The sequence below is a fragment of the Eleutherodactylus coqui genome, chromosome 1 (assembly GCF_035609145.1).
Source record: "Eleutherodactylus coqui strain aEleCoq1 chromosome 1, aEleCoq1.hap1, whole genome shotgun sequence".
NCBI lineage: Eukaryota > Metazoa > Chordata > Amphibia > Anura > Eleutherodactylidae > Eleutherodactylus > Eleutherodactylus coqui.
Genome location: NC_089837.1, coordinates 282,547,526 through 282,559,389, shown reverse-complemented (window position 1 = coordinate 282,559,389; position 11,864 = coordinate 282,547,526). Strand labels below are relative to the sequence as shown.

Sequence of the window (11,864 nt, the reverse complement as noted above, 5' to 3'; positions counted from 1 at the left end):
AATTTTTTTTTTAAAGTACCTGTCCGCACTGCCGCATGCGGCAGATGTTTCCTTCATCCCTACGAGGAAAAAGTATTCCCTGCTGCACCTGCCACATCTGTGACAGATGCAGCAAAGGAATTCTTCATCCCTGCGGGGAATAAAGAATTCCCTACCGCAGCTGTCACAGATGACAGCTCCCGGCATCCTGTAATTGTTTTTCAGGGAAGGGCTTTAAATATAAGCCCTTCCCTGAAAAACATGGAAACGTGGTGTTAAAAATAAAAAAAATTGAAAAGAAAAAAAAAATGTACTCACCTTCCTTCAGCTGCTGGGGCTCAGCCACGTCCTATGCGCTGTCCCTGGCTCTCCAATGCAGTTCTTGCAGCTGGCGGGGATTTAAAATCTATCATATATATTTATCTACTCCTTGGCGACGTATGGAAATGGGCAGGGTTTTTATGGCGCAGGCTCCGGAGCTGAGCCCACTATGTGCAGTGGGTGTCAGCTAACACATGCCCATGATCAGAGCACTCTATTGACAACTGTTAAATCCTTTAGATGCTTTGGTCAGCACTGACCATAGCATTTAAATGGCCTGATAGAGGTGGTTTGCACTGTCTCCTGAACGATCATCCCATGCTGAGATTGAGAGAAGCTGTCCGGATGCCATGGCAGCCTGAGACTTTGTGAAGGCCTCAAGGTCTGGCATAGAGGTTTCCAGTAAAAGTACAATATACTGAAATATGAAATCACCACAAGTTCAAGTTTCCTATAATTACTAGCAGAAAAAAAATAGTTTATTACACAAGAATAAAAAAATATTCCAAGTTTAAAAAGATTCTTTCCCCATTTTTAACAGAAAAAAACCCCCAAACATTTAGTACCACCCCTGCCTATAAAAGCATGATTTGTTAAAATAAAGAACTATTTATCCTGCATGATGAGAGCGGTTGTTAAAAAAAAATGCACACTGGAATTGTGCTTTTTTGGCCACCCAGTCTCCAAAGAAAAAAAATAAAAAGCTGTACAAACCTCAAACTGATACCAATAAAAACTAAAGGTCATCCTGCAAAAAACAAAAGCTTTATAACGTCCCATTGACCCCTTCAGTGGTGGGTTTCTTACCACCCTCTCAGACCCACCAGGGCAGGTTTTTTAAATGGTCTAATCATTTAATTTCAACTCATTTTGCAGTTGCGTTCCAAGAGCCATAACTTTTTCATTTTTCCATTGACACGGCCATATGAGGGCTTGTTTTTTGCGGGACAAGTTGTATTTTTTTGATGGCATCATTTTTGGGTATATATAATGTATTGCATAACTTTTGTAAGAAAATTTGTAGGGAGATTGGGGGAAAAAAAAAAAGAAATTCTGCCATTTGTCTTTTGGATTTCATTTTTACGGCGTTCAGCGTGCAGAATAAATAATGTGATAACATTATTCTGAGTCAGCACAATGCCGGCGATACCAAGTTTATACTGCTTTTTTATGTTTTGCAATTTTTGGGTGTGCCACTGAAGGGGTTAAAGGAGAAAATAAAGTTATGAAAAAGTTTAAGGAATTAAAAAAGACTTTTACCTTCGCAATGGTATTGACCCAGGTTATTTTGCCACATCTATGCTATGTACACCATAAAAACCACCAAAATGTCGCAACTGCATTTTTCCCATTTCACCCCCTTAAGTTTTTAAGTGTTTCAGTATATTACATGGTGTGTAATATATTACTTAAACAAAATAAATGATAAAAATGTGTACACAGACATTAACTATTTAGATGTAACATGTATATATAAATGGTGTCTAAATATATAGTATATACAATGTAGGTTTCTCTACACAGTACATATGTAGTTATTAAAAATGGATAGAAGAAAAAAATTATACAGTGAATATATACAGTAGATGGATACAAGTCTATAAACATTTAGAAGCAACACAGTCTGTATATACAGTATATAGTGTGTGTATATACACAATACACGGTGTGTACAGAGATACGTATAAGAATTTTTATACAGAATGTAGGTACAGATATTATATATAGATTAGCTGGTAAGTTATGACCCCTCCTCCCCCCAAGTGGCTCCAGAAGAATTTCACTTCTATACTCTATGCAATCAGTAAAAACTTTTTGCGACAGTCACACGACCCTGATGACATTCTCCCAGCAACCTGATTGGACTAATGACATCAGGCAGGGAGATGGGCTGGTTGGAATCGGTAGTTAAAGAGAGCATGCATAGCCAATATTCTTCACGTATGCACCACTGAGAACGCCGTGTCTGCCCATGAACGCGACAAATAAAAAAAATATGTTCATCATGGTTATCTTATGCAATAGAAAGTCATGTGACCAATGAACAGAACACGAGAGCAGGACACGCAGAAGATGAAAACAGGATTGTCACATGATGGCAATATGAAACTCAGGAACATTATGAAATTTCAGCTTGAAGTTAATTAACATATATACTTGAGTATTAGCCGACCCGAGTATAAGCTGAGTCAATAAGTTTTACCACAAAATACTAGTAAAACTTATTGACTTGAGTATAAGCCTAGCTAGACTCGAGTATATACTAGGTAAAAGAAAAACGCAATACTCACCTCCCAGCTGGCGTCTATGTCCTCAGCGCAATGGTCCCCCCCCCCCTCCCCCGCGTCATCTCCCCTACTTATACAGCGCTGACGGCGGGGGAATTCAAAGCTGAGCAGAGAGATTACAGCAGGGAGAAGTCTCAAGCAGCTTGCCGCACTTATGGGGACGCAGATGCCGGCTGGGAGGACATCTCTCTGCTCGGCTTTGAATTCCCCCGCCGTCAGTGCTGTGCAAGTAAGGGAGATGACAGTCGGGAGAATTTTCTAGCAGCTTGCCACACTGTGGGAAGACCTCCGCGACGGAGACAGACACCGGCTGGGAGGAGAGTATTGCGGGTTTTTTCTTCTGTTTTTTTTTTTATCTCACTTGAGTATAAGCCGAGGGGGGCGTTATCAGCATTAAAAAAAATGTGCTGAAAAACTCGGCTTACACTCGAGTATATACGGTAGTTTAAAAAGTTTACATCAGAAGGAAGAGAGGAAAAAAAACAAAAACATTTTATAAAAAGGAAACAATGGAGCAGATTTACTAATCTTCGTCCAGCACTTATAGTGTAAACTTAGGATCCATTTAGACAAGCAGGTTACTCGGGCCGCCTGCACACGGCCGGGTCGGATCCTCTGCGCGCCCCCTGCAGGGACCAGTGCGGGTCTCACCACCTCCCGCGGCTCCAGCTCTGTGATGGGTCAGCTGCCAGGGCATGCGGAGAGCAAAGCCGGGGTGCCAGGAGTGACATTTCTGTGCGGGCCTCTGCGAGACCCGCACAGAAATAGAGCATGCCGCGATTTGTTTTTCGCGTGTATTTTCATGCGGACAAATCACATCTGTCTGCATAGGGGGGGGCCTCTGACATTGTTTGCTCACGCGGCCCATTTATATAGGCAGATACATTGTTGCCTCGTTCAAATGAGAAATCTTTGACTCATTTGCATTCACTTTATAAGTCAATTAGAACCACTGAACGATCGCTATTAAACTGAACAGTAAGTGAAGGAGCCAAAAAAATGGACAAAAGTTTTTTATTGGCTGCATTTAGACTGAATGATTATCACTCACTTTTGCTCGTTTGAACAATTTTTTTTTGAACGATTACACTGTGCAACACAATTTTTGAAACAGATAAGCAGATAGATGGCTTGTAGTAACTTTAACGTGCTAAATTCAAATATATTTGGTTTTTTTCTGCCACATAAGGTTTTCCAGTTATGGGGAATAATGTAATCCACTTGCCGTTGTATTTTTTGGAAATATGCCTATAAAATAAATCCAGTTGGCTCGCCATTAACCTTGCTTAATAAAAACAAAAGTGATTGCGCAACTGTTTTGCAGTCACTGTTACACACCACCTGCTGACTGAACAATGTATGGGTAGGTTTATGTAACATATAGGGTATGTTTTCACGTGGCGTAAACACTGTGGATCATCCACCAGTAAGTTGTAATTAATGTTTTACAGGTCATTGGTTAGACTAAATAAAAGAATCAAAATCATAAAACAAAAATACATGTTTGGCATTGCTGCGTCTGTAAAAGTCCGATCTATCAAAGTAATACATTATTTAAACTGCAAGGTGAACGTCGTCCGAAAAAAAAAAAAATTTAAGAACACCAGAAATGTCATTTTTGTCATTCTGTCTCCAGGAAAAAGTGCAACAAAAAGTGATCGAAAAGTCATATGCAATCCAAAATGGTACTAACGCAAACTGCAGGATGTCACGCAAGAAATGAACCCTTATACAACTTTGTGGACGGAAAAATAAAAAGTTATTGCGTGCACAATATGGCGGCACAAAATAACTTTAAAAAAAATTAAATATCTTTGAAAAAAACAGTAAAAGTAGTACAGCAAAAAAACAAAACACTACATAAGTTTGGAATTGTAGTAAATCGTACTGACCCACAGAATAAAGTTATTACATTTTTGTTGCAGTTTGTGGGCTAGAAAAAAAACGAGACGCACCGAATGATGGCGGAATTTAGTTTTTTTTTCTTTTACTCCACTTAGAACTGTTTAAAAATTTTACAGTACATTATATGGTACATTGAAAAATATAACTCGTTCCGCAAAAAACAAGGCCTCATACAGCTATGTCAATGGATAAAGGAGTTACTATTTTTTTTTTAAAACAGAAAAAAAGCTTGTTCACTAAGGGGTTAAATAACTAAAAATGATGTGCTAGCTAATTTTCAGTTTTACCAGTATAATCAGCATGTTTTAATTTTACAGAAACATATTACTTTGTTACGAAAGTTTTTAAAAAATTTGTTGCAGTGTAATCGTTCCGTGTAAAAGGGCCATTAGACTAAGCAGTCTGAAAATGTGCCAATTGATCACTTATTTATGTTGCATATATATGGCACATCTTCATACGATTTTGTTGAACATTAACACTAACCACCCCTTGGTTTATTTCCAATAGAATTTTGTGCCAAATTCTTGCCGCATAGTGTAGCACAGGAAGTCACGCCCCTTTCCATAAAGTCAAGCACAATTATAGACCTAGCACACAAAAGTGTCCAACAGAATGTGGTGCAAGGTATGTACCCCAGTTTTCGTAGCACAAATTAAGCCAGAACTGTGGGAAATTTAACCTCAATGTCTAGGATAGCTCTTAAAGCAATAGAATAGCAACTTAGAATCAATGTAATTTAATGCAATATTTAGCAGAAAGACCAAACAGAAATTGTTGGAGGTGTCACATTTCTTTTTGCCCTTTACGGGATCTCGTTTTGGAATGTTTTTCATATCAGGGCTATACAGAGCGGAAGTGTGGTCAGAGAGACCTTAAAGCTTCCCCTTTGGGCCTGGCCACACCAGCAACTCTGATTACCTGATACACACTGTGCATTAGTATGCATTAGTCTAAGGCAGCGTTCCCCAACTCCAGTCCTCAGGGACCACCAACAGGTCATGTTTTCAGGATTTCCTCAGTATTGCACAGGTGATGTAATTATTGTCAGTGCCTCAGACATTGCCACAGAGGTTCTTATATAGGATATCCTGAAAACATGACCTGTTGGTGGTCCCTGAGGACTGGAGTTGGGGACCCCTGGTCTAAGGCATATCACCTGCTTTGGTTAACCAGTGCTAGCCTGTCAGAGCAGCATTTAGTGTCTTAGATTGCCAATGCATACTAATATACATTGTGCATCAGGTAGTCATCTTTGTTTGTCCAGCCCTGAAGGTTCACTTTAAGTGGTGCAATTGAGAACTCATTCAGTGGTAAGGCTGCTGTAAAATCCTTTCCCCTGGTGAAAGCTATCCTTTAAAAAATAAGAGAAAACCAAATGTCAGTTCAAACTCTTTCAAGAGACTCCAATCTCAGTCAGCAGTCTTGGCAGAAGGAACAGCACTGAATGTAGCACTATTTTTCCCATTGAAATGAGGCAAACCGCGACAGAATCCAAGTGACCACATAATTCATCAATGGGTTGGACACTGATGGCATCCATCGTGCAAAGGATGTGCTAGAGTGTTTGAACAGCCTTATTTAATCAAACCTACAGTGAAATGGAGAGGATGAAAGGATACACGCAGTTTATCACGTTGTTCTATTCAACGGCCTATCTAACACAGTTTCCAATTTCAGTTTCAATGATACAGTAAATAGTACCAAGATATGTCTCACCTTAAATGATATATATTATGTATACATTTTATTTCTTAATGGACTTAGGAGAAAACACATCAAAGGTCTTCAAATTCACGGTTTTCTTCATGAAATAATAGAGGCACATGATTAAAGAGCAACTCCTTCATAAAGTTCATTTCTTTAAAGGCGTTGCTTAAGTTATGGAAACGCCTGTCACCAGGTCCCCCAGGTATTAAAACAAATCAGTAGTCACTCGCCTCTCCCTTATCCACCCCCCCCCCCCCCCCCGCTATCTCTAGTCTCCCTGTGACATCACTTCACGGCCTGAGCCTGTCTACAAACAAGCTGCAGCAGCCAGTGATAGCGCTCAACAATCAGGAATAAGCACTAGCATTCATGGCTACAGCATGCTAAACGGGACGTCATAGCAGCCTGTAAGCAGAGATAGCAGCCGTTGGCGGGAAACGAGCAGAAAGAAGTGTAATCACTAATTAGTTATTTTAACGCATAAGGGGCCTAGTGACAGAGAATTCCTTAACTTGGACAACTCCTTCAAATGTTCTCATTTACTATTAAACAGGTCCAGAAATTGAGTCTATTTAGCACAACTGATATTTCACGTCTCAGATTGGTTTAAAAACCTTCAGAAGTACTGATCCCTTTATCCAAATATTCCTTTTAAAAAGTTGTTTGCCAAAGAGAACCATTTGATCCAGCTAAATCCTCAGCTGGGTTTAAACATGAAAGGCATGTTTATGCCATAATGAGATTTTCTTAATGCTCTTTCAGACAGTACATTATTCTATAGCAGCAATAAACTGCGAGGTCAACTAGCTACTGCCGTTAGCTCCTTCCCCATCGATATCCGTTCCAGCCCGAAAGCAAGTGACAAAGCACATAAGTTGACTTGCCACTCAGCAGCGTAATGTCCTTTTACTCTTTTTACATTATGAATACTATGCATTATGGTACAAGGCACCATGTACTTTTCAAATATACCTATTGTAGAAAAAAAATGTATTAACCACAAAAGCCAAGTGAGTAGACATACTAGAACCAAAGTGCTAAATGTTGTGAACTGTGTTGCTGGTTACCAGTGACATCAGTTAGGAATATATTGTCAAGTCCATATGAGAGTTGAGAATACAGCTACTCATTGCCATCCTCCTTACTATCCAATCTGTCAAAATAATCCTATTAACGGTTTCAAGTTAATAGTAAATAGAGTGGGAATCTGTCCGAAGGGGGTCAAAATGAAAAAAAAGACCACTTCTACAAGGTTCCACAACGGCTCCTCGAAATTGAGGGTTCAGTTTCTCAGCTTACACAACCAACAAGAGGTTCCTGCCAATAATTGCTTGACTATCATTTCTCATCTGATGAATGCTGAACACTCATATACCAATAGACTGCAGAATTCGACGTTCATTGTCATTCAAGTGATTAGAGAAAGCAGAGAAACAAGGTTGCTGGGCAAACTGCTGCAAAAATTCGGTCAGGTATGTCTAGAAAGAACAGAGACAAGGATATATTAGCCAAATAAAAAATTGGAGACGATCATTTCTTTATTTAACCACTGAAAGCATACCAAACACGTCAGAGGACATTTCAGAATAAGCTGCCGTGTGTACATGAGCAATAACCCTATTTCTGTCCATTATATAACTTGTATCCTGTATTTTCCCCATTTACCCCTCTACATGTTGTTTATCTGATTCTCAGTCCTCTTGGGACTGGTGTGAGATCACAAGGACTCATTCCCCCTCCCTCGCCCACCCACCACCCACTCCCTCCTCAGAGGTTTTTGTAAATTAATTGAGATCTGACATCGGACAGCAAGATAAAAGGAAGGGAGACCCCCTAGTTGCCAGCACTTAAAGGCATTTTTCAGCACAAAAACGTATTTTAGGTAAATTAGTCTTGCTAGTTATCACACTGGCTGTCAAGTAGGTACAAGTAGCTTGAAAAGTTAGTTTCCGTTTAAGGCTTACTTGCAGGTCAATCTGGTATAGGGGGTCCTTCAATACATCAGGATCATCCTCTTCATCATCCTCATAATAATCTTCATCTGTTGGGTAATTGTAAATAAAACATTACATGAATTCAGCACAATCTTACAAAGGCTATTGTAACATATTAACCCCTTAATGACACGGCCTATTTTGGCGTTGAGGACCAAGCGATTTTTTGGTATTTTTCCATCTCCATTTTTCAAAAGCCATAACTTTTTTATTTTTCCGTGGACGCGGCCGTATAAGGGCTTGTTTTTTGCGTGGCGATCTGTAGTTTTTATCGGTGCCACTTTTGGGTATATAGACAATATCGTATTTTTTTTTTAATGATAACAGGGAGAGAAAACGCATCAATTCGGCCATAGATTTTTTTTTTTTTTTTACAGCGTTAATCATGCAGCATAAATGACACAAAATTTTTTCTGCGGGTCGGTATGGTTACAACGATACCAAAATTGTTATTTTTTTTAGGTTTTTACACTTTTTTGCAATAAAACCCCCTTTTTTTGGAATTTTTTTTTCTCTATAGCTGCATTCAAAGTCATGTAACTTATTTTTCTATGTACGGAGCTCTTTAAGGGCTTATTTTTTGCGAGACGAGCTGTAGTTTTTATTGGTACCATTTTGGGAAATGTACGGCTTTTTTGATCACTTTTATTGCATTTTTTGTGAGGCAAAATGCTAAAAATTAGCATTTTGCCTCTGTTTTTTAGCATTTTTTTTAACGCTTTTTGTCGTACAAAATAAAAAGCGTGTTCAACTTTCTGTACACGGTTGTTACGGACGCGTCAATATCCAATATGTGGGGTTTTAGTTTTTTTTCCCTTTTTTTATGCTATTAGAAAAAGCATAAAAGGGGTTTTTTTACATTTTTTTTTTACACTTTTCTTTTTTTTTATACTATTTGAGTCCCTCTGAGGGACTTACATCACTGTGCCTATGATCGCTGTCATAAGGCATGGCAGAGCTACTGCTCTGCCATGCCTTATCGCTTGTACAGCGATTATAGGCACAGGCAATACAGTACGCCAGTGTCTGGCGTCCTGTTGCCATGGTGACAGGCCGGGCTCTCGCGATGACATCGCGAGAGCCGGCCGGAGACACACAGGGATCGCGATCCCTCTGTGAACTCTTTCCCTGCCGCGATCTACTTAGATCGCGGCAGGGAAGGGGTTAACAGCGGCGGGCGCATCTCCGATGTCCCCCCGCTGTTGGAGCGGGACGCCGGCTGTGACTGACAGCCGGCTCCCGCTGCGGGATAGCGCGGGATCTTATGTGATCCCGTGCTATCTCCAGGACGTACCGGTACGTCCTTTTGCGGGAAGTACCAGGCTCCCGGGACGTAACGGTACGTCCTGGAGCGGGAAGGGGTTAAAGTCAAAGAAAAGCAATCAATCAGAAATTGATATTAGAATAAGACACTTCTTTCATGTTTTATCACTAGCCATACTACTATAAAACAACGCTGCCGCTCAATTAGTTTTGCTACTTTATTTAGTCTGGAGTTGTGTAACTCTCGTACCAGCAGTATAAGTGAAGATACTGAATGGCCAGAGTGATGTGGGAGGGATGTTTGTACAATACGTTCAGGGCCCCTATTCTAGCGTGGGGCTATGGAGGAGCCCCCCCATTATAGTGTAACATGGGGCACAAAGGTACATGACGACTGTATGGTGCAAAAAGGTAGGCACTATTAGTGTGTAGGGGGAAGAGGGAAGGTGGTAGCAACAGGATGGGAAGAGTATGCAAAGATGAGTTTTTGATGGAAGCAGTCTTTATGGGGGCCTGGGAAGGCATCACCTATGCTAACTGGAGACCACTGTACTGTATTCACTGCAAAGCGAATCAGGCAGCACATCCAGATGAAACAAACATAGGTGCATATTACTTTAAAGTGGCTGAATGCAAACTGCATATACACATGGTGTAGCACCACACAAAGAGCGCCATGAAAGGTCTATAAAGAGTGCAGGAAAATTAACTGCAATACTGCTAAACATACTATGTAAATAATTAAAGTTCTCAGTTCACAGCATTCTTAAAACTTGTTTTTATGAGGTCCAACGTCCACGGGAGGGTTTCCAATGTCAACGGGAGGGTTTGATTTGCGGAATCCGCAAAACAAGCCACCCATGGGGAAAAATGGGCGTCCGCAAATAAAATCAAGCATGCAGACTTGATTTGCAAACCTTTTGGTCCCAAAAACAATTCGCAGCATGCTCCATTTCAGTGCAGACCCCGCATGAATGGCTTCCATTGAAGTCAATGGAGGCTTTCCAATCCTCACCCCCAATTGAATGGCGCATGGGCCACGGATTCCGCGGTAAAGCAGGAGTTTAAAAAAATGTACTGCGCATGTGCGCCAGCCGATGTGTTTGCATGCGTCTGCAGACTGGGAAATAGAGGACCCGGACAGGTTACGCAGTGACTCGGGCAGGGTCGGATTCCGCTGCAGGCTCCCGCATGCATAATCCAATCCGCCCCTGAACATTGGGGGCCTTATGGCACTTGAATATACTCACACAATTTCTTTTCCTAATTTTTTAACAAAGATAAAAAAATAATAAATAAAAAAATAGAACAGTATTGCAGTCTGGACTCTGAAGGGCAAACAACCTGTTATCTCCAATACATTGTTAGTACGAGGACTTGTCAGACCTATGCAGTTACGATTCATAAGGGCGGGGAAAAAAAAAAAAAAAGAGTAAGCTGATAAGGTCTCCAACATAATTAGAGTTGACTTTGTAAAGGCAATATCCATTCAGATAGGAGGAAAGAACCTTTTTGCATCTTTCATAAGTGCCGACTATTATATTAGCTGTTATATTCAATAACCAACAGTCTTAATTTCATCTGTATAGGCAAGAATAAAAAAAGCCCGACCGGATGCTGTTAAAATGACAAAAGGGAAAGAAGGAATACAACCAATCCCAAACCAGGAAAAAGAAGGAATGTTGGGGTCCCCTCTAATGGAGTCACCTTGTAGCTGCCAGATGGGCTCCTCACAGTTTCATCAAAACGTGTGGCAAGAACTCTTTTTTTAAAGATAGTACATTAACCCCTTAAGGACATGCGCCCCCCCCCCCCCCCCTTCCATTTTCGTTTTTTCCTTCCCCCTTTTAAACAATTATAACTCTTTATCCATCGACGTAGACGTCTGAGGGCTTGTTTTTACGGTAGGAGTTATTTTTATTGGTACTATTCAATGTACCATACAATGTACTGAAAAACTTTGAAGTGAAATAAAATGGGGGAAAAAACCTCAAGTATCTTGTTTCTACGACGTACACACTGCAACAAAAATGACCTGATAACATTATTTACGAGTCAGTACGATGACTACGATACCAAATTTATAGTTTTTTTTTTTACTGTACTACTTTTATTTTCAAAGTTTTGTTTTAAATATTTTCAGCCGCCATCTTCTGCGTGCAACAGCATTTTTATTTTTCCATCTGCATAGTTGTGCACGGGCTCATTCTTTTGCAGGACGTCCTGTAGTTTGCGTTAGTACCATTTTGGAATATATACAACCTTTTAATTGCTTTTTTTCTTGGAGACAGGGTGACCAAAAAAAGCGTATATTACTTTTGATAGATCGGACTTTTACGGACGCAGCGATACCAAATATGTATCTTTGCTTTTTTTAGATTCTTTTATTATAAATATGGCAAAA

At 40.2% G+C, this 11,864-nt stretch overlaps 1 protein-coding gene across 1 annotated transcript in view; it reads right to left on the bottom strand.

Annotated features, from left to right (window-relative positions):
* Positions 1 to 6,445: 6,445 nt before the first annotated feature.
* The window catches only part of IPO9 (importin 9), a 62,685-nt gene continuing 57,266 nt past the window's right edge, over positions 6,446 to 11,864 (bottom strand). The window contains exons 23-24 of the mRNA XM_066609343.1: positions 8,168 to 8,244; positions 6,446 to 7,681 (exon numbers count right to left, since the gene is read on the bottom strand). Coding sequence (XP_066465440.1) covers positions 7,571 to 7,681; positions 8,168 to 8,244 — 188 coding nt within the window. The 3' untranslated portion in view covers positions 6,446 to 7,570. The remainder of the gene's footprint in view (positions 7,682 to 8,167; positions 8,245 to 11,864) is intronic.